Raw genomic sequence first — 21,006 nt, forward strand, 5'->3', positions numbered from 1 at the left:
GGAAAAGCAAGGCCCCCTCTGCCTGCTCTGCATGGAGCTCCCCCCCTTTCTCCTCCCCCCGCGATTTTCGCGGGTTCCCTTTCTTGTGCTTATCTAATTCCCTCTCGAAGCTGTCCATGCTTATAACTGCCACCAACTCCTGTGGCAGTGAATTCCATGGGTGAAGAAGTACTTCCTTTTATCTGTTCTAACCCAACTGCTCAGCAATTTCATTGAGTGCCCACGAGTTCTTGTATTGTGAGAAAGGGAGAAAAGTACTTCTTTCTCTTTTTAAAATAATTTTTTAATTTGAATATACACATCTACAGACAAAACAGAAACAAACAACACATATTGAATCCTAACCCTAATAACACAATTATATTGACCTATTCTTCTTGTTCATTTTTATCTAACCAATTATACAGTTTGGTTTTTTGAAAGACTTCATCATCTTTTCCATGGAGTTTTTGCGTTAAATGGTCCATTTCAGCTACTTCTGTGATTTTGTTGATAAAGTCTTGCTTTCGTGGTATTTCTTCTCTCTTCCAGAACTTTGCCAATAGCATCCTTGCTGCAGTTAATAAATGAACAATCAGATACTTATATTTATGTATGTTATCCGGTAATATATTTAATTAAAATATTTCAGGGTCTAAAGGAATCTGAGTTTTTGTTATTTGGGTTAATAGTGTATGTATCTCCTTGCAATACCTTTTAATTACATTACAGGACCACCATACATGATAGAAAGAACCCACATGAGATTTACATTTCCAACACTTATCACTTGAACTAGAATAAAAGCGGGCTAGTCTGTCAGGTGTTAAATACCAGCGGTGGAACATCTTAAACACATTTTCCTTCAGAGGTATTGCCTTCAAGCATTTTACATTTTGCCACATCCTATCCCATTTATTTAATTCAATAACATTCTCTAAATTTCTTGCCCATGCAATAATTAGAACCTTTACAGTCTCATCATTCATCTTATATTCTAATAATAATGAGTACAATTTACAAATAAGCTTATCATCAGATCCTAGAAATATTTTATTAAGTTCAGAAAAGCCAGTGTAAAAACCTATTTGTTTGTCTTTACTGTATTTAGACACCAATTGGTTCCTTTCCCACCAAGATAAATGAATACCTTGGGATTGTAGCACTTCCTGTGATTTTAACTCATTATTTTTGTGGAGAAGGACCTCATAGCTTGAAGAACGGGTTTCCGTCATAAGATTGGGTAGGGATATAGCTTCTAAGGGAGCTAACCATCTCAGGAATTTTACCATAATAGAGAATTTTTGTCTCACTCCATACTTTTAATAATGCCGCTCTTAGTAAGTGTTGCCTAAACTATGAATGGGTACCCTGTTCAGTATGCCATAAAAACGTATGCCAGCCTACCGTTAAATTGTGTCCTTCAATACTCAAAATTCACTCGGAGTCTCAAAGCGACTTACATACTCCTTTCCCTTCCCCTCCCCACAACAGACACCCTGACCGATTTCCCACAAGCTCTGCTCCACGCTCGCTCTTCCCTTTTGCCCTGATGCTATGTGTCAATTTCACACAAGCTGCTGTGTGGCCGCATTATTGCCCCGCAGCTTCGCATGATTTTCCCCGCGTCTATTCAATCCTGTTTCAGCCCCTGTGAGGTAGGTGGGGCTGAAAGTGCTCTTTCAAGAACTGCTCTTTCAAGGACAGCTCTTGTCAGAACTATGGCTTGCTCAAGGTCATCCAACAGCTGCAAGTGGAGGAGTGGGGAATCAAACCCGGTTCTCCCAGATTAGAGTCCGCACACTTAACCGCTGCACCAAACTGGCTCTCAGTTGACAAACCACTTCAGAGATGGCCCCTTACTGGAAGGGAAAGGCTGTGTGAAATGTGTCCCTGTACCGGTTTAGTCCATGATGGTACAATAATGGTTTTAAAAGGGTAATGTGAAATTCCCCTATATCTGCATATGAGTAGGAAAGGGGGAAACAGCTCTCTTGTCTCAAGTTTCAGAAGTGGGTTTAGAAATACAGAAGGAATATCTGTCAAAATGTGATTGGCCTTTGCCGTTCATTGATTGCTCTATGAAATTTCAGTTCTGGGGACCCCCATTTTTGTTATAGCTTGATCCTCTTTTTTTGTATCCATGTACACCTGACCTAGATAACCCAGGCTAGCCTGCTCTGGCCAGATCTTGGAAGCTAAGCAGGGATGGCCCTGGTAAGTATTTGGGTGGGAGACCTCCAAGGAATAGCCAGGTCATGATGCAGAAACAGGCAACAGCAAACTACCTCTCAGTGTCTCTTGCCTTGAAAACCCCATGGGGTCACCATAACTCAACTGTGACTTGATGGCACTTTCCACCACTACCACACCTGAGTGTGGACCTAGAAATGACAGAAAGAGCCTGAATTAAACTAATAGCAAGAGGGCAGTGACTCATGCCCAGGAGGAAAGGAATGCAGGGCAGGGCATTATCAATCACATGTAAATCTGTTCTAGGAGGGATTCAATTGAGGGACATTTCCCCCAAGGACCTCAGAGCCTCCTCCCTGGTAATTTAATGATAACCAGTGATCCAGATCTCCAAAACAAGATGCATTGGGCCAGTCCCAGAAATTTCCTTCCTATGCAAACAATCAGACAGGAAGATTTTAAAGGTAAAGGTTCCCTTGCTTGAAAGTCAGTCGAATACGACTCTAGGGTTGCGGTGCTCATCTCCGTTTCAAAGCCGAAGAGCCAGCGCTGTCCGAAGACATTTCCGTGGTCATGTGGCCGGCATGACTAAACACCAAGGAGCATTCCCCAAATTATATGGTGATATAATAACTATCTTCAAGTACTTGAAGGGCTGTCATATAGATGATGGTGCAGAGTTGTTTTTTGTTGTCCCAGAAGTTTGGACCAGAACCAACAGCTTGAAATTAAATCAGAAGAGTTTTTGGCTAAACATTAGGAAGAACTTCCTGACAGTTAGAGAGGTTCCTCAGTGGAATAGGCATCCTCGGGAGGTGGTGGGCTCTCCTTCTTTGGAGATTTTCAAACAGAGGCTAGATGGCCATCTGACAGCAATGCTGATTGTGTGAACTTTGGCAGATCATGAGAGGGAGGGCAGGAAGTGTTGCATCAGTGCTTAGTTCTCGTGGCCCTTTCTTACACGCCCAGGGAAATGCTGGTCACCATTTTGGGGTCAGGAAGCAATTTTTCTCCAGGCCGGTTTGGCCAGGAAACCTGGAGGGGGGAGTGGCCCTCTTCTGGGCATGGAGCAGGGGTCACTGGGGGTGTGGGAGGAAGTAGTTGCGAATTTCCTGCATTGTTCAGGGGGTTGGACTAGATGACCCTGGAGGTCCCTTCCAACTCTGTGATTCTTTGACAAGTACCTGGATACATACATATCTAACATCCAGATTTTCCCAAGGGAACATTTTTAACACTCTCCATGCAAAAGAAGAAAACTCCCATCATGCAAACAAAGAATTTCTTTTCAGGTTTGCTCAGAACCAGTGTTCCCTCTAAGCTGAGTTAGGGTGAGCTAGCTCACAGTTTCTTAGCCTCCGGCTCACACATTTTTGTCTTCGCTCAGGAAGGAGGGCTCCAGAGCAAACTCATTTAAGCAGCAGTCAAATCCCTCGCTCACAACTTTAATGCTAGTTGCTCACAAAGTAGAGTTGTTGCTTACAAGACTCCACAGCTTAGAGGGAACATTGCTCAGAACTGCATTTTTATTAGCCCTACATTCCAATGCCAACACCCTTTCCGCTCCTCATCCCAGACAACACAATATAAAAAGTTATCCCTCGGCCCCAATTTTGGTAGCTATTTTTCCGTCATCCTGTTACCCCAGCATCACAGTTGGTCCCTTATCTCTCCTTGATCCTGAATCTCTCCTCCACTACACTTCCTGCCTTCACCTAGTCAGTTTCATCTCCTGAGGCACCTTCTTCACCTCTCCTCCCCCTGCTTCTCTTCTGGACAAGCTGGTATGTTTCATTTTCTGTTATAGATTTGTTCCCCTCTAGGTATGCAGCAGATTTGGGGAAAGATTTGATGTTGTTATTTGCTGTTCCATCATACTGAGTTTCTATTCTGTGTTTTTCATAACTGTTCTACCATATTGCACAGATTATCTACATAGGCTAACAACCCACAGTATGTAGGTAATTATATAGGTGCCCAAAATACATGTGTTTGATCTGTGCAGGCAGGGGGACACTTTTACATGTTACTGCCCTGACACGAGTACCCCAGCTTGGCTATCAGTGCCATCCATCCAGTAGCTTCGCTTTCCATTGAAAGCCTTAATCTGAAGGAAAGTAAATCTGAAAAACAAATGGTTGGCGATGCTTTTTCTGAGACGGTGACAATGCCACGTCTACACTGAAAGCGTACCACTAATAAAAATAGAGGTTTGATTATTCTGTGAGGAGTTGTTATTGCCTATGCTTTAGAAAGGCATTAGATATTCAGGTCTGTGTAAAAATAAGTTTAAGATAAATGAAATTGGTGTGATTCATTTTTCTTTATTTATGAGGTTGGAAACCTATTAAGACTCCAGACAAAGTCTTTGTGTGTTCTTTCTTCAGCCTACACAAAAACTCAAACTAAACAGTTTGCCTACTGCTTCTTAATGCAATCTGCAAGACTCTTCAAGTTTTGTAAGTAATGAAAAGAACTGGAGCAAACTGAGGAAGAGTGCACTTGTATGCCTGTTTCGTATTTCACTTCCATTACTAGGCCCCTGGCAAGACAGGGAGTTCTTAGCAGGAGATGCCCATTGCTGGTGGTTTTATACAGTACATTACACTGTTTAGTGGATAACTGAGGTTGTCCACAGCCATGAGACCTACCGGCCCAAATTCTGACACCAGCTCTAAGGAGTTTAAACTAATCAAGGTCATTCTTTGTGACACTATGGCTTCTTGTTATGGATGACTTGCACTACTAACAACAATGGATAGATCTCATTAAAATATGAATTCTATTTTTGCCATATAAGTTGAACATTTCCGTATTAGCTCTTTATATCTTCTAACCCACTGCCTCGCTGACATGGGAGTTTGTGGGGTAGCCCCAGGGGTCATTTCATAGAAAAAGAGCTAGGGGAACTCATTAGCATAACTCATTAGCATATGCCACACCCCCTGACATCAGGGGCGATAACTGAGGTTGTCCACAGCCATGAGACCTACCGGCCCAAATTCTGACACCAGCTCTAAGGAGTTTAAACTAATCAAGGTCATTCTTTGTGACACTATGGCTTCTTGTTATGGATGACTTGCACTACTAACAACAATGGATAGATCTCATTAAAATATGAATTCTATATATGCCATATAAGTTGAAAATGTCCATATTAGCTCTTTATATCTTCTAACCCACTGCCTTGCTGACATGGGAGTTTGTGGGGTAGCCCTAAAATGGCTTACCTCATTTCTCTGTGGTTGGGGACAGAGGGTGGTGCTAGAGGAGAGGATGTCAGCTAGGTACCCCAGATGTGTGGGGTTCCTCAGGGGGCAATTGTCTCCCCAATGTTATTTAAATCTACGTGTGCCCCCTTACCCAGCTGGTGTGGAGTTTCAGGCTGGGTTGTCACCAGTACATTGATGATACCCAGCTATATCTGCTACTGGATGGCCACCCAAACCCCACCCCACATAATCTGGCTGAGGGTTTGGAGGCTGTGGTGGGATGCTTTAAAAATAGACTAAGACTGAATCCAATAAAGACGGAGGTTCTGTGGCTGGGGGGGGGGGGCTTCAGGGTAGGGGCATAGACTTCCCACTCTTGGTGAGGTGCCACTAGCACTGGCACAATCCATCAGGAGTTTGGGCATGATCCTGGTTGCCTCCTTAACTGTGAAGGCCCAGGTCACAAATATTGCAAGACTAGTATTTTTTTCATCTACACCAAGCTCAGCAATTACGCACTTTCCTGTGCCACCCTGGTCTAGCCATTGCAATACATGCAATGGTCATCTCCAGGCTGTATTATTGTAACTCACTGTACACTGGCCTGCCCTTGGGACTGACCCAAAAGCTGCAGCTGGTCCATAATGCAGTGGTGTGAGTCCTGACAGAAACACCATGGGTGGTACATATTCAACCAGTGTTGAGCCAGCTACACTGACTACCAGTGAAATACTGTAATGTAGTAATCTCTGACAGCGTGCGAGGCAAAGTCTCCACACGGTCATGCGAAGCTTCTGAGCTTCGGTCTCGGAGACAATGGCCCAAGTGGATCCTAGCCGGCACCAATCAGAGGGCTAGGTTCCTCGGCCACTGTAAATAGCCTATCACTAGTGTGGGGGGGTGTTTGGGGTGTGGGATTGTTGCACATATAAGCCGGCCTGTGAGCTGGGAAAAGTTGTCTTCTTTCCTGAAATAAAGTATGAGAGCTGAATTCACTAGTAAGTCTCAGTACTTTTCACTGGCGATGAAGGTAGGATTCTACCTCTCCCATGAACAATGACCACAAGCATCGCACCACTGCTGGCACCGAGGCTACTGCACCCTGCTCCACATTGTGCCCTGCTTCTCCGGTCGCTGCACACCGCACCGCTCCTCGCACCGCGCACTGTTCCGCTGCCTCCGAGCACAGCAAAGTGCCGCTCCCCAATCCATCAGTTGCTGCCACCGCTCCCGAGCCTAGCCCTCACGAGCTTCACCCTCCACGTGGAGTCGATAAGATGGCCGTTCCCCAGGAGAGCATCGCCGCTTTCGACATCAACCACCCTACACAGTGGGACACATGGCTTGAGATTCTGGAGAACCACTTCACCTGCCACGACATAGTGGACGGGGGTAAGAAGAAGGCTCTCCTTCTCTGATCCTGCAGCATGGACACCTTCCTGTTGCTAAAGGACCTCATCGTGCCCAAACAGACCAAGGATGAAACATACGAGACCTTGGTGAAGGCGCTCTCCGACCACCTTTCACTGAAGCCCACTAAGTTTGTTGCGTGCATGCGCGTGTCCAGAGCCCGGATGAGATGGCCTCCGAGTTCTTGGCCGGATCCCGATGAGCGGCCACGAGATGTTCGTTTCCCAGTCTGGCAGACACCCTGCTCAACCAATTCCTCGTGGGCCTCCAGGAGCCCAAACTTCAGAGGAAACAGGTAAACCAGGACGATCTTGACCTACAAAAAGGCGCATCAAGACCACTGCGGCAAGGCAGTCCATTGCACACAAGCTACCATCGCTTTGGATGTCTCCGACAATGAGGAGGTGCTCCAGGTCCATTGCTGCTCATCCCAGCTTCACCACTGGTCATCGGGTCCACCTGAAGTCAACCCTTCAACCTCCACCACATCTTGTGCCAGCTGCGGAGAGGCGCACAAACGCCGGTCGTGCTGGTTTTGGGACGCTGTCTGCTGGGCTTGCAACAAGCCGGGCCACCTCGTCCAAGTCTGCCGCTCCAAGAGACAGCGCCAGAAGCCATCGGCCCATCAGAACTCCACTGACTTTCCTTCTGACCTCCACACTGTCTCGACCCACCACCAGCAGCACCTGGTATGTAACTTGCTCCCTAATAGCCCCCACAAAATGCATGTGACTGTGTTGATTGAGGGGTCCCCCTGCAGCATGGAGATAGACTCGGGTTCATCCTTCTTCATTATTTCTGAGAAGATGCTGCGCTCCCTCTGCCCAAGGGAGGGACCCTTCCTGCAAAAGCCAAAGGGACTCACATTACGGGACTTTAACAAAAACCCTGTGGCGGTCCAGGGCTGGGGCAAGTTTAAGGTGCAGTATAAGGACTTCTGCGGACTCTTAGACTTGCTGGTGGTGGAAGGTAGGCTCACGAGTTTGCTGGGCCTTTCGTAGTTCGACCCACTGGGTTTCACTATCTCAGGGATCAACCAGGTCCAGCTGGAAGATTTTACGGCTGTGTGCAATGACTTTCCCAAAGTTTATGACAGCACGCTCGGCCGCTACTCCAAGCCCCCATCTCCCTTGATCTCAACCTGGCTTTCCGCCCCAGATTGCAAGTGTACACTGAATAAAGCACTCCAGGAGCATGCGTACCTGGTGCCGGTGGTCAGCCATGTGTTGGCTGCACTGGCGGGCCCCCGGATCTTTGGTAAATTAGATCTGGCCCAGGCGTATCAACAACTGCTCATTGATGCGCTCACCGCCGAGGCCCAAACCATTGCCACGCATAAGGGAGCGTTTAAGGTGCATCAGCTGCAGTTTGGGGTGTTAAGAACATAAGAACATAAGAGATGCCAATGTTGGATCAGGCCAAAGGCCCATCCAGTCCAACACTCTGTATCCCACAGTGGCCAGAAATACCAGTGCCATCAGGAGGTCCACCAGTGGGGCCAGGACATTAGAAGCCCTCCCACTGTTGACCCCCCCCAAGCACCAAGATGACAGAGCATCACTTGCCCCAGAGTCCCTATCTATACCTTGTGGCTAATAGCCACTGATGGACCTCTGCTCCATATGCTTATCTAATTCCCTTTTGAAGCCGTCCATGCTTGTAGCTGCCACCACTTCCTGTGGCAGTGAATTCCAAGTGTTAATCACTCTTTGGGTGAAGAAGTACTTCCTTTTATCCGTTCTAACCCGACCGCTCAGCAATTTCATGGAGTGCCCACGGGTTCTTGTATTGTGAGAAAGGGAGAAAAGTACCTCTTTCTCTACCTGCTCTTTCCCATGCATAATCTTATAAACCTCAATCATGTCACCCCTCAGTCGTCGTTTCTCCAAGCTAAAGAGCCCTAAGCGCCTTAACCGTTCCTCATAGGGAAAGTGTTCCAACCCTTTTATCATTCGAGTTGCTCTTTTCTGCACTTTTTCCAAAGCTATAATATCCTTTTTAAGGTGTGGTGACCAGAATTGCACACAGTATTCCAGATGAGGTCGCACCATTGATTTATATAGCGGCATTATGATATTGGCTGATCTGTTTACAATACCCTTCCTAATAATCCCCAGCATGTTGTTCTCGCCGGGGATTTTCCAGTAGTTTGTGGATTCCCTTCTTAAAGGTATCCCCGGAGTACAGCCATTTTTAGATGATGTGCTCATCACGGCTCCGGACTTGTCGTCTTTTGCCGACTGGCTTCAGCTGGTGCTCCAGCACTTCGACGCGGCCGGTCTTAAAGTAAAGAGGGGAAAATGCCTGTTGGGAATACCTCGCATTGAGTTCCTGGGTTTCGCTGTGGACGCCACTGGGCCATCACCCAAGCCCCCCCTCCCACGTCTAAGTCAGAACTGCAGGCTTTCCTCGGCCTGCTTAACTTTTATCATTCCTTCCCCCCTCTCAAGGCAGCTGTGGTAGAACCCCTTCACCGTCTTCTCGACAGACATGCCCCTTGGGCCTGGGGCCTGAGCATGCTGTGGCGTTCCAGGCCGTGAAGGACCTGCTAGTTTCAAACTCGGTCCTTTCGCATTTCGATGAGGATTTGCCAGTGGTCCTCGCCTGCGATGCATCTCCGTATGGGGTCGGGGCAGTCCTGGGCCACCAGCTACCAGCTGGCCAGGAGGTTCCAGTTGCCTACTATTTGAGGACCTTGTCATCTGCGGAATGCAACTACACGCAGATCGACAAGGTGGCGCTCACTATTGTGGCGGGGGTGAAGAAATTTCACCACTACCTGTACGGGTGGCCTTTCACAGTCCTGACCGACCACAAGCTGCTTCTCAGCCTCCTGGCCCCTGACCGCCAAACCCCACAGATGATGTCACCCCGGGTTCTCCAGTGGTCTGTTTTTTTGGCAGGGTACTCGTATTCGCTTGTCCACCGGCCTGGGAAACTGATGGGCCATGCGGACGCCCTAAGCCGTCTCCCACTGCCTGCTATGGATCCAGACCCAGCTCTGGCTCATCAAATTGCACTTTTGGAGGCCCTCCCCGACCAGCCAGTGTACGTTCATGAGGTGATGTGCCGCACGGCCAAGGACAAGGTCCTCTGCCACGTCTTGGACTGTGTGAGAAGTGGGTGGCCCACGGGCCTGGGGGGAGCGGACTTCATGGTGTTCGTCTCCCACAAAATGAGCTGTCTGCCCACAAAGGTTGCTTGATGTGGGGAGGCAGGGTGGTGATCCCGACCCCCTTGAGGGAACGAGTCCTAACAGCTCTCCACGAGATGCATCTGGGGGTGGTCTGGATGAAAGCCCTGGCCAGGAGCTATGTCTGGTGGCCGGGGTTGGATCGGGACATTGAGGACATAGTCAAGAGGTGTCAGCCCTGTCAGGAATCCTGACCCGAGCCACCACCCAAGGTGCCCAATCGAGCCTGGGAGTCATCACACAGGCCCTGGTCCAGGTTACACTTGGATTTCACGGGCCCGTTCCAGGGACAGCTGTTCTTCATCCTGGTGGACGCTTACAGCAAGTGGCTGGAAGTGGTCCCAGTGCCATCCACCTCCTCGAAGGCAGCAATAAGAGCCATGTGGAGAATCTTCAGTGCCCAATGCATTCCCAACACCCTGGTAATGGACAACGGCATGGTATTCACCTCCAGTGAGTTCCAGGACTTCACCCGGTACTATGGGACCCACCATGTCAAATCGGCCCCTTTCCACCCTGCTACCAATGGCCAAGCTGAGTGCATGGTTTGGACAACCAAGGACACGCTCCGCCGCTTGGACAGCACGGATTGGGACTACAAGCTATCTGCCTTCCTCTTTGGCCAGTGAACTACACCCCACACCTCGACTGGTCACAGCCCTGCAGAGCTCCTCCTGGGCAGATGCCTGACAATCCGGCTGGATTGCCTTCACCCCGATCGAGCCCTGGAAGAAGAGCCGGACACAGAGACACAGGAGGCTTCCAGGGGTTTCTTCAAAGAGAACCCTGTGTACACCAGGAACTATGTGCGAGGCCTGCCATGGATTCCGGCCCGGGTGGTGCGAGTCACAGGGCCCCAATTGTACGAGGTTTTCAGTGAGGATGGCCAGCTACTCCGCCACCACATTGACCAGCTGCATCAGCGGGTGTTGCCATACGACCCAGAGGACTTTGAGGAACCGGGCTCCTTCAAGGCTGCAACTTCCCCTATGCTCCCGGAGACTCCTGTTTCTCCAGGGACGGCACCCAGCCTATCACCACCCAACCAGCCAGTCAACAGGGTAGCCACACCCAGCGAAGCAATGCAGAAAAACCACCACAGCCGACGCCAGCCAGCAACCAGCCGAGTGCCACGGTGTCACCTCCCGCCATGGTTCCCGTACTTTGCTGCTCCACTAGAGTACGGAAAGCACCCACCTATCTCAAGGACTTTGTATGTGGGTGTATTTCGAACTGGTGGGGGAGGGGTGTAATGTATTCATCTCCAACCGCGTGCGAGGCTAAGTCTCCACGTGGTCATGCGAAGCTTTCGAGCTTCGCTCTCAGAGACAGTGACAGTGTGGGGTGTGTGTTTGGGGTGTGGGATTGTTGCGCATATAAGCCAGCCTGTGAGCCGGGAAAAGTTGTATTGTTCTTTCCTGAAATAAAGTATGGGAGCTGAATTCACTAGTAAGTCTCAGTACTTTTCAAATACCAAGGCCGATTCCACACTAATGCTTTGCTCTCCGTTCTCCCTGGGTCTAATTGGCCCGATTCTGTTCGGGGGGTTCTGCATTAAGGAACTCGGACCCAGGTTTGTCGCCTTGCCCTGAATCTAGCACCCCCTCCTCTCTCTTCCCCCTCCTTTTTAAAATCAGGGGCGTAGTTGCGTTGTAACACACCCACCCACTGGAAAACTGGTGTGCTTTACGCATGCATAGTTGCATTGTACCAGGTCGAAAAAGGGAGGGGAAAGGGAGAGGGGAGGCAGGAGGGAGAGAAGCAGACATGCAAGGCAACACATGTCACCACCATGAAAATTGTGTCCACACTACCATGCCACCCACAATGCATCTTTTTTACAGTTGCACTACAGCCCGTAGGTTAGCCCCACGAAAATTTTTGTCCATGCCTCCATGTCACCCTTAATGCTTTTTTTTTTAACAATGGCACTACTTTTGTACAAATAGTGAATTGCAACACAGAAATGGGGAAACAGCAGATGTACAATTAAAAGGACATTTAAATGCCAGTCAACAATGGATCACTATTGTATTGCAATGCAACACCAGGGGGGGGCAAAAAAACCCCTTCGTGCCAGGGTAGGAAAGGGAGGGGGAGGGGGAAGGAAGGGGGGAGGAGGAGAGAAGCAGACGGGCATTGAAGGGGTGGAGAGAGGCAGGAATAAGAGGGAACGGGAGGGAAAGAAGCTGAGGGGCGTTAAAGGGGTGGATTTGTGCGTTCCCCACTACAACGCCCCGACTTCAACCCCGTAGTAAAAAAAAGATCCTGAATATAGCAGAGTCAGAAAATCCGGGGAGAAACGCCATTAGATTTGGGTCAATTGCTGATCCAGACCAACATGTGGGGAACTGATCAATTTCCACGGATATTATCGGGGGGGGTGACACTGGGGCAAGTGATTGTGCGGAATCGGCCCAAGTCAAGTTCAAGGTTTTGGTATTGACCTTCAGGGCCTTGAGTGGTCTAGGACCTGTGCATCTTTGGGACTGCCTCCTCTGTTATGTCCTTGGTTGAATGTTACACTCCACTGAGAACAATCCACTGGTGATCCCTGGCCCCCAAGGTATTTGGCTATCCTCAATCAGAGCCAGGGCTTTTCCAGCCCTGGCTTTGACCTGGTGGAACTCTACCAAATATCACCTGGGCCCTTCGGGTCTTAATGCAATTCTGCAGGGCCTGTAAGGTAGAAATGGTCTGTCAGGCTTTCAGTTGAGGACAGCAATGGTTCCATCATGGCTGGCACCCTTTTCTTCTTTTCATCCATCTTTGTGCTTCGGCCCCCTCCTCGCTCTGTCCAGAAGACAGCAGCACAGTCTGGAGCGGGTATGAAGAAAGTTATTGACATCATCTGAAATTATGTAATTGACTTATAGGTTTTATTCATTTTAACACTGTTTTAACTGTTGTACATTGCCCAGAGCCTTGTGTGTGCAGGGAATGGGCGATTTATAAATCTAAAGTAGTAAATAATGAATTGTGACTAAGGAACATAGGATAGTTTCTTTTGGAATAAGTATGTCAACAAAAAACAGGTGACTTTAATTCTAATATGCCCTGTATGTGTTGTGGGTGGAAGATATACAAAATTTTTGAAATTAGAAGTCTTTCCCAATTATAGGCAGAATACACCCAGGCTTCTTGATACGATGAAATACAAGTTGAAATAGGACTCTCTAGTGATTTGTTACTGCAAATATTTTCTCTATCAGAGCCATTTTTAGCTGACCGATGTTTTGTCCTGCTATGCTATGCATGGTATAACTCTCCTTAGTTGTGGTCATTGCCTTGCCATTTCATTTATAATCTATTCAAGGTAATTTTCATTAACAGGTATTACTTCTGACGTCATCTCAGTGTATAGTTGTTCTGTCTGTAGTTGTCAAAAAGGAAACATAACAGATCTGTACACATTTTTTTTTAAGTTCTCCCCTCCCTTCTTCCATGTGTAATGTGCATCTTAGGTTTCATAGGCAGACAGAGCTAAGTTAGTCAGGTAGGATTTTTGAAAGGACTTGAGACAGACTAGATTTCAAAAACAAAAAGGCAGGCTTAGGCTTCTACAACTATGAATGTATGAGGGCAGTGTATGCTGAGAGCTATGCATCATATATAGCTAAATTTCTTATAAGGCATGATCTTTTATGACTATATATTCTACAGTTAAAAGAATGAATGTGAACGGATCTTGTCACTCTCAATTAATTTGTATAATAGAGGCAACAAATATTTTGCTGTGGTTAAATGAGTACTGAGTGTCATTAATGTGCATGAGATAGAGATGGTCCCACTTCACTTCTGTTATTGAATGTACCTGACAAAATTAGAATTAATGTTACTGAAAACAATGGTATAGCTGTACTAGATAATGAGGGTAAATGAGAGGGCTGTTTGTTTAGCTTTAGCAAAAGAGAATTAAACTATATTGTAAAACTACTATTATTCTGTGGGGTGGCATTAAAATGATAGAGCAAGACCTTTTGGCAAGCATGGCTTCATATTTCTAAGCAGTTTTCAGCCACATGCCTACATATTCATCATTTCATTTATGGACAGTGCTCTTTTTTCCTTCTTTAATTGGTGGCCATGTTTTAATAACATTTTGGTAGCCTTCCAACTTTGTACAAGCTCTACATTTGTAAAATGGACGTTTCAAGAGAGGACAAGAGAGCATAAGATTTAGCAAGATTAGCAACAATTTTAGCATTGGTGAGAAAATGATAATTGCATATTTTTGAAAAATAACTGTTTAACATGGTGTTATTCCTATGCACTTTCAATGACAGACTGCTCCCTCATTATATTTCGATTACTCTTAAAGAAGATATGATTGCCTGTGTAGATCCATAAAACACTGAAGGCTAGTCCATTTAGATGTACAAAATATAATTACAGAAACTGGAATCTTGCCACATGATGATTTATATTCTCCTTATGATAAGGCCTAATGGGTTTCTAATAACTACATATGGTCAAGGCCAAAGCCATACATCTCTTTCAAAATCAAGATTCCAATCCTAATGCTTTATATAATGTAAAGGGCCCCCCAACAATACCTAGTGGTTATTTGGATTTGTTAACTTGATTTTGTGGTTTTCATGGCTGTTTACAGCATATCAAAATCTTGATCATAAAATGATGAGCCAAAATGACTAACTGATCAAAAAGAAAACCCAAATGACTGATAGGTAAAAGTAGTAGAAAAGAGTTGTGCTTTAGAGACTAACAAAACTTGTGGCAGGTAGGGATGCCAGACCCCCCCCCCCCCGGTGAGAGTGGAAGCCACCCAGTTTCTGGTGCTTTTCTCCACACACCCCAATTACTCCCCCCCCCAAATAGGCAAAAATAGGTGACGTGCCTACATCACCTGAAAGTGATGTAGTCACATTGGTGACGTCAGGGGGTGACACTCTGGTTTTTGAGTAAACCTCTATGGTAAAAGCTAATTCTACCATAGAGGTTTTGCCCACAAAACAGAGGGATAAGTGTGTGTGTACTTGAGACTAGGTGGTTTCTGGGCTGTCTGGGGTGTGTCTGCAAAAATCAAGACCTGTTGAGAGATGTAGAAGTTGCTGCGCCAATTGGGAACACTGACCACAATGCTATTACGTTCAGCATTCAGGTCAATGGAAAGTTACCCCTAAAGTCCAAAACTGTCACATATGATTTCAAAAGAGGGAATTTTACAAAAATGAGGGGAATCTTTAAAGGGTAGCTGAAAAGGAAACATGAGAAACTCAAATCCCTGGAGGATGCTTGGAAGCTATTTAAAACCACACTAATTGATGCCCAGATAGAATGCATTCACCAGGTTAGGAAAATCACTGCCATGTCAAAAAAGAATGTCTACATGGTTAACAACGCAAAACTATTAATTTTTTTAAAAAAAAAATATTTTGGAAAACAGGTCTGCTCCAACAAATTGGACAATTTGCTCTGGCAAAAGAAATGTTATTCAATAATTAGGCATGCATAAAGAGATTTTGAGAAGCAGGTTGCTAAAAGCATCAAGACAAACTATAGGCATTTCTTTAAATATATCCAGAGCAGGAAACCAGCCAGAGAAGCAGTTGGGCCTTTGGATGACCAAGGGATTGCTAAAGAAAGATGGGGAGATGGCACAGAAGTTCAGCAGATTTTTTGCTTCTGTGTTCCCTGTGGAAAGTGTGGGGCATGTATCCATGACACAGCCACTATTTTCAGGAAGGGAGTCTGAAAAACTAAGTTAAACTAAGGTGATAAGAGAGGAAGTTCTAGACCTATTGGGGAAATTAAAAACCAATAAGTCTCCAGGCCTTGATGGCATACACCAAAGAGTCCTAATGAACTCAAATGTGAGCTTGTACTAACTTGTATACATAACCTAGCACTAAATTCAGCCACTTTCCTAAAAGACTGGTAGGAAATGTTGCACTGGTTTCTCAAAAGGGGTCCAGAGGAGAACCAAGAAAATGACAGGCCAGTTAGCCTAAGTCCATCCCAGGCAAATTAGAAGAAACTGAAATCAAAGATAGAGTTATTAGGCACATAGGGGAACAAAGCCTGCTGAGGGAAAATCAGGATGGCCTCTGCAAAGGGAAGTCCTGCCTCATCAGCCTTTTGGAGTTCTTTTAAAAAGTGAAAAAGCATGTAGGTAATGGTTAATAGAAGACATTACAGTCAACCTGTGTAGCTCAGTGCCAGGAGGCAATATCAGCCAAAGACCTCAGCCTCTGTGCTCTGTTGTTGGATATTTGGGAATTAGATGGACCACCAGTCTTATCCAACAGGGCTTTTCATAACTTCTTATGTTGCTTCTAAGTATGAGAGTGGAGGCTGCCCAAATGGTTGTATTAACACGCAAAGTGCCAGATGGAAGGCAACCAAAAAACAACCAGAAGCAAAATCCCTATAACACCCTTTGAAATAGTATTCTGTTTAACGCTTCAGTTTATTTTATTCAGTTTAAAAGTACAGATGCTCCAAAAGAATATAGCAAACAGTTCAAGCATAAAACTGAAATCAGATGGGGAGGGGCTAAAGGGAGGACTGTAGCAGGGTGCCTCAAAAATTAAGAAACCCTCCCAGACCCCCAAATTGACAGCCCATGCATCACTCCTCCTGGGTGCTCTCATTCAGAGTTATCCTTGTGAGAACCATTGTATGAGATGCTGTGATTTGTGCAATTGTGGTCGATTGTGAAAGAAGCAGTGTGCAAATCATAGTAGCTATCTAAACTCTCCCTTCTTTCAGGCACCAGTTCTTATAAACTGCACCTCTGTATAAATATTGGCAAGGTTAAGTCTGGTTGGCCTGCTTGTTTTGAAATCATCAGATAAAATAAAATGCTAAAAAAGAACCCATTCATGATACTGGTGTTGGGGCAACAGTCTGTGTTGTGGGACCTCTTCTTTTAAGTGGGAAAGGTTTCTGCATATGCCTCTAGAACTCAGACAAAAGAAAGCAGATAAGTTAGATTCTTTCCCCTGCTTGTTTCTGTTTCCTGATTATATAGTGTTTTATTTTCCAATTCAATGACTAGCTTCTTCCATGTGCTGTTATAATTCTGCAACTGAGATAAGCATCCCACTCACACCTTTTATCCAACTTCTTTCATATAAGAGTGTTGAAAGTGAATGTTAAGGAACTACTGATTTTTCAAAGACGACATTAGGCACTGAACAGAAGGTAAAGTTATCCAGAAAGGTATTTCTCATGCCATGAATTTTGTATATGCAAGACTGCTGAAGGAATAGATAAACAGTTGTCTCTCCTGTCAGACCCTGTTCTCTCAGAATGTCACCATGTATATGGATTCCCAACACAACAGCCTACTCCTTTTAGTTTCATGTTAAGAATTTGCTGTGTGCAGAGGTGCAAGATCATGCAACTCCAAGCTTTGTCCATGCCCACAGCATGACAAGGATAGTTTGATAACCTGCTATGACATACTTTGAAACAGACACAGGTTGCTTCCATGCAGAGATCATTTCCCATTGTGTTCCCATTGCTGCAGCAGTTGCAGAGCAATGATTAGAAGTTAATCTTTGTTCTAATCTAATTTTCCAATGAGTAAAAAATGGGGGAAGGACAGACTATAGCCACAGTTTGAGGTCTGAGGTAGCTAAAACTTTGACAGTATTAAACTACATGCTGAGCCCTGCAGTCAGGCCTCGGTTCCTGCTGGAGCACACCGGAGCACCGCTCCGCCAGTCAGGATCCCAGGAGGTGGGCACATAAGCCCCGCCCCCTGCTCCCACCAGCCATCAGTTGGGCAACCACTGCGGGGGGTGCTGAAATGTTCTCCAGCCTCCCTGAGCCCCGGGGTGGTGACCTTGGACTTGTAAGGGCAAAATCAACCTCTCGCGTGTGATGTCCAAGCAGCGTTGCCGCTCGGTCATCACACACGAGAGGTCATTCTGGCTCCCCCAGCTCTCATTAGGGGCTCTTTTAAAAGTTATGGTCGTCGCCGCTTTCAGCGGCAGCCACAACCGCCGCAGGGGGGGAACCTTCCCTCGCCTCCCTGAGCCCCGGGGTGGTGGCCTTGAACTCGTAGGGGAAAATTCCACCTCTCGTGTGTGATGTCTGAGTGGCGTTGTCGCTCGGACATCACACGCGAGAGGTCATTCTGGCTCCCCCAGCTCTTGTTAGGGGCTCTTTAAAAAGTTATGGCTGCCGCCGCTTTCAGCAGCAGCTGCAACCGCTGTGGGGGGGTGAAATGTTCCCCCTGCCGTGTGGTTTTGGCTAGAAGTTCCATTTGTTGGTCCGTTGCAGTGAAATTAATCAAGGGTCCTCCTTAAAGACCAAGGGGGCAGGCTTCGGTTCCTGTCGGAGCGCACTGGAGCACCACTGCACCAGTCAGGAGCCCAGGGGGCGGGCACATAAGCCCCGCCCCCTGCTCCCACCAGGAGAAACCTGCAAATACAGATATAGGCTTAGATCCCACTAAGAATGTTACCCAAGTACGAAGGGAGACAGAGTGAAAGTGGAGGAATATTGATTGAATCCAACTGACACCCACAAAATAAAAATTAAGATTGTAATGAGAATTACACAAACCTGTAAATGCAGATATGGGCTTTGATCCCACTAGACATTTCCACGGCTGAAAGATTCCCATCCACAGAGCATTACTATCTCACTCCTTCCCTCCACTGCTGATGCAGCCCCAAATGCCTCCCCTGAAATGATGCTCCTGGGGATGGGACCCTCGGGAACAGCAGGGACTGGCAATATTCAGTAGAAATCCTCTGCAGGATCCAACTCATTTGTTACTTTTTGTTTTTCCTGGTAGGGCAAACAGAGGATTCTCGGGGCTGTTTCAGATTGAGAAAACAGCATGGGGAAAGACTTAAGCCCCCTCCCCCTTGCACAGAGATCCCAATCCAAATTGGGCCCACATACACGCAATGATTAAATCTTTAAAACTGGGAGAGTGCTAGAAATGAATTATTTATTTATTCATTAGACTTTTATACCACAAGAGGGCTCAGGGTAGTTCACAACACAACTATATAAACATATAAATCAAAATAAATCATCTAAAATATAGATTTAATTAAACTTAATCCCAACATGGTGCCAAAATACAGTTTTGTAATTAAAAATAATTTTAATTAAAAATTAACAGTTAACAATGGGAGGGGGGGAGAAGAAGAAGAAAAGGAAGAAGAGTTGGATTTATACCCCGCCCTTCACTTGGACTCTCAGAGCGGCTTACAATCTCCTTCCCACCCTCTCCCCACAACAGATACCCTGTGAGGCAGGAGAGGCTGAGAGAGCTCTGAGAGAACTGCTCGTGAGAGAACAACTCTTATCAGAACTACAGCTTGCCCAAGGTCCTCCAGCCAGGTGCAAGTGGAGGAGCGAGGAATCAAACCCGGTTCTCCCAAATTAGAGTCTGCACACTTAACCGCTACACCACCTGGAAGCAGTTTGCAAGGCAGATAGTTCTTAATACTGGCCATTAAAGCCATTAACAACCATTGCTGTCCTCAACCGTATGCTTGGCGGAACATCTCTGCCTTGCAAGCCCTGCAGAATTGTAATAGATCTCACATGGCCCTGATGTTAGTAAGCAGAGAGTTCCACCAAGTAGGAGCCAGGACCAAAAAGGCCCTGGATCTGGTTGAGGACAGCTGGATGCTCTTTGGACCAGAGACTTCCAGTAGATGCTGGTCACTTGAGTGTAATGCTCTCTGGGAGATACCAGGAGAGGCAGCCCAGCAGGTATGTTGGTCCCTGACCATTTAGAACTTTCAAGGTCAACCAAAACCTTGAACCTGACCCAGTACTCAACTTGGAGCCAGTGCAGCTGGCGGAGCACAGGCTGTATATGTGCTGTTATCGGTGTCCCTGTGAGAACCCACTCTGCTGCATTCTGAATAAGCTGTAACTTCCAGGTCAGGCTCAAGGGGAGCCCAGCATAGAGCAAGCTACAGTAATGAAGCCTAGAGCTGACTGTTGCATGGATTACTGTGGCTAGGTTAACACGAGACAGGAACGGGCCCAGCTGCCAGGCTTGGCATAGTTGGAAGAACGCCAGCCTGACCACATTTGTGACCTGGTCCTCCATTGACAGGGAGGCATTTAGGACCACTCCCAAGCTCTTGACCATCTATGCCAGTGTTAAGGGCACATGGTCAAGGGCCGGGAGCTGGCACTCAGCGTCTTATCTGGTTTGGCATTATTATTATACTGAATGTCTTTTATAGTGAAGGAAGCAGCTTATAGTAAATAAGTTTGATAGCAGGAGTTCATCTAATGGTCAGGGCAAGGGCGTAGACTTTCCAATTTCCCGGGGTTCCCCAGAGAGCACTGCGGTCAAGGTCCCAACATTGATTGATCCTCCTTGGATCTAAAGATGCCAGGCTGGCTATAACTAGGGCCAGAGCCTTTTCGGTGGTGGCTTCATACTGGTGGAATGAGCTCCCAGAAGAGATCAGGGCCCTGCAGGACCTTATGCAGTTTTGAACGGCCTGCAAGATGGAGCTCTTCCACAAGGCCTTCAACTAGAAGCTGCCCCCCCCATTAATTAATTGTGAGCCATGCCCTTTGGATCTATCACAGCCTGAGCCAGCCACATAAGGAGAAATAGAATGAGGAGTGGATCAATAGAATAGGACATCAATTGCTACCGTCGTCGCCAAATATTGTTAGCATTAATTTTGCCAGTTCAATTGTACTAGCACTTTACATCATCTGGATTGTTTTAGATGGTTTTATTATTGTTTTAATGGTTATTTATGTGTTTTAATTTTTGTAAGCCACTCTGAGCCTGCCCCGGCGGGAAGGGCAGGGTATAAATTTGATAAATCTCTCCCTTATAATAATTGAATAGTGGGGACCAACGTTCTAAAATGTGCCCCGTTAGTGTATGGCTGATGGAACTGCTACTTACCATATATGAAGGCCAAGCTCGGTCCTGCTCACACCACTACTGCGAGATGCACCCGAGAGTCAACCAGCGCCATTTTCATTGCCACAGGCGAGGAGGACTACAGATGCCATTTCTGAAGGTGTGAACTACGCCTTGCCTGG

The 21,006-nt window shown here is 46.5% G+C and overlaps 2 protein-coding genes across 2 annotated transcripts in view; one reads left to right on the forward strand and one right to left on the reverse strand.

The window, feature by feature from the left end:
• Nucleotides 1–548, reverse strand: part of LOC107126035 (serine/threonine-protein kinase TNNI3K-like) — a 197,290-nt gene extending 196,742 nt beyond the window's left edge. Inside the window, exon 1 of the mRNA XM_015429529.1 lies at nucleotides 397–548. Coding sequence (XP_015285015.1) covers nucleotides 397–548 — 152 coding nt within the window. The remainder of the gene's footprint in view (nucleotides 1–396) is intronic.
• Nucleotides 549–6,661: 6,113 nt separating this feature from the next.
• Nucleotides 6,662–21,006, forward strand: part of LOC107126036 (follistatin-related protein 4-like) — a 248,020-nt gene continuing 233,675 nt past the window's right edge. The window contains exons 1-3 of the mRNA XM_015429530.1: nucleotides 6,662–6,776; nucleotides 8,965–9,080; nucleotides 9,283–9,913. Coding sequence (XP_015285016.1) covers nucleotides 6,662–6,776; nucleotides 8,965–9,080; nucleotides 9,283–9,913 — 862 coding nt within the window. The remainder of the gene's footprint in view (nucleotides 6,777–8,964; nucleotides 9,081–9,282; nucleotides 9,914–21,006) is intronic.

This window comes from Gekko japonicus, unplaced genomic scaffold, assembly GCF_001447785.1.
Source record: "Gekko japonicus isolate JY-2015 unplaced genomic scaffold, Gekko_japonicus_V1.1 scaffold304, whole genome shotgun sequence".
Classification (NCBI taxonomy): domain Eukaryota; kingdom Metazoa; phylum Chordata; class Lepidosauria; order Squamata; family Gekkonidae; genus Gekko; species Gekko japonicus.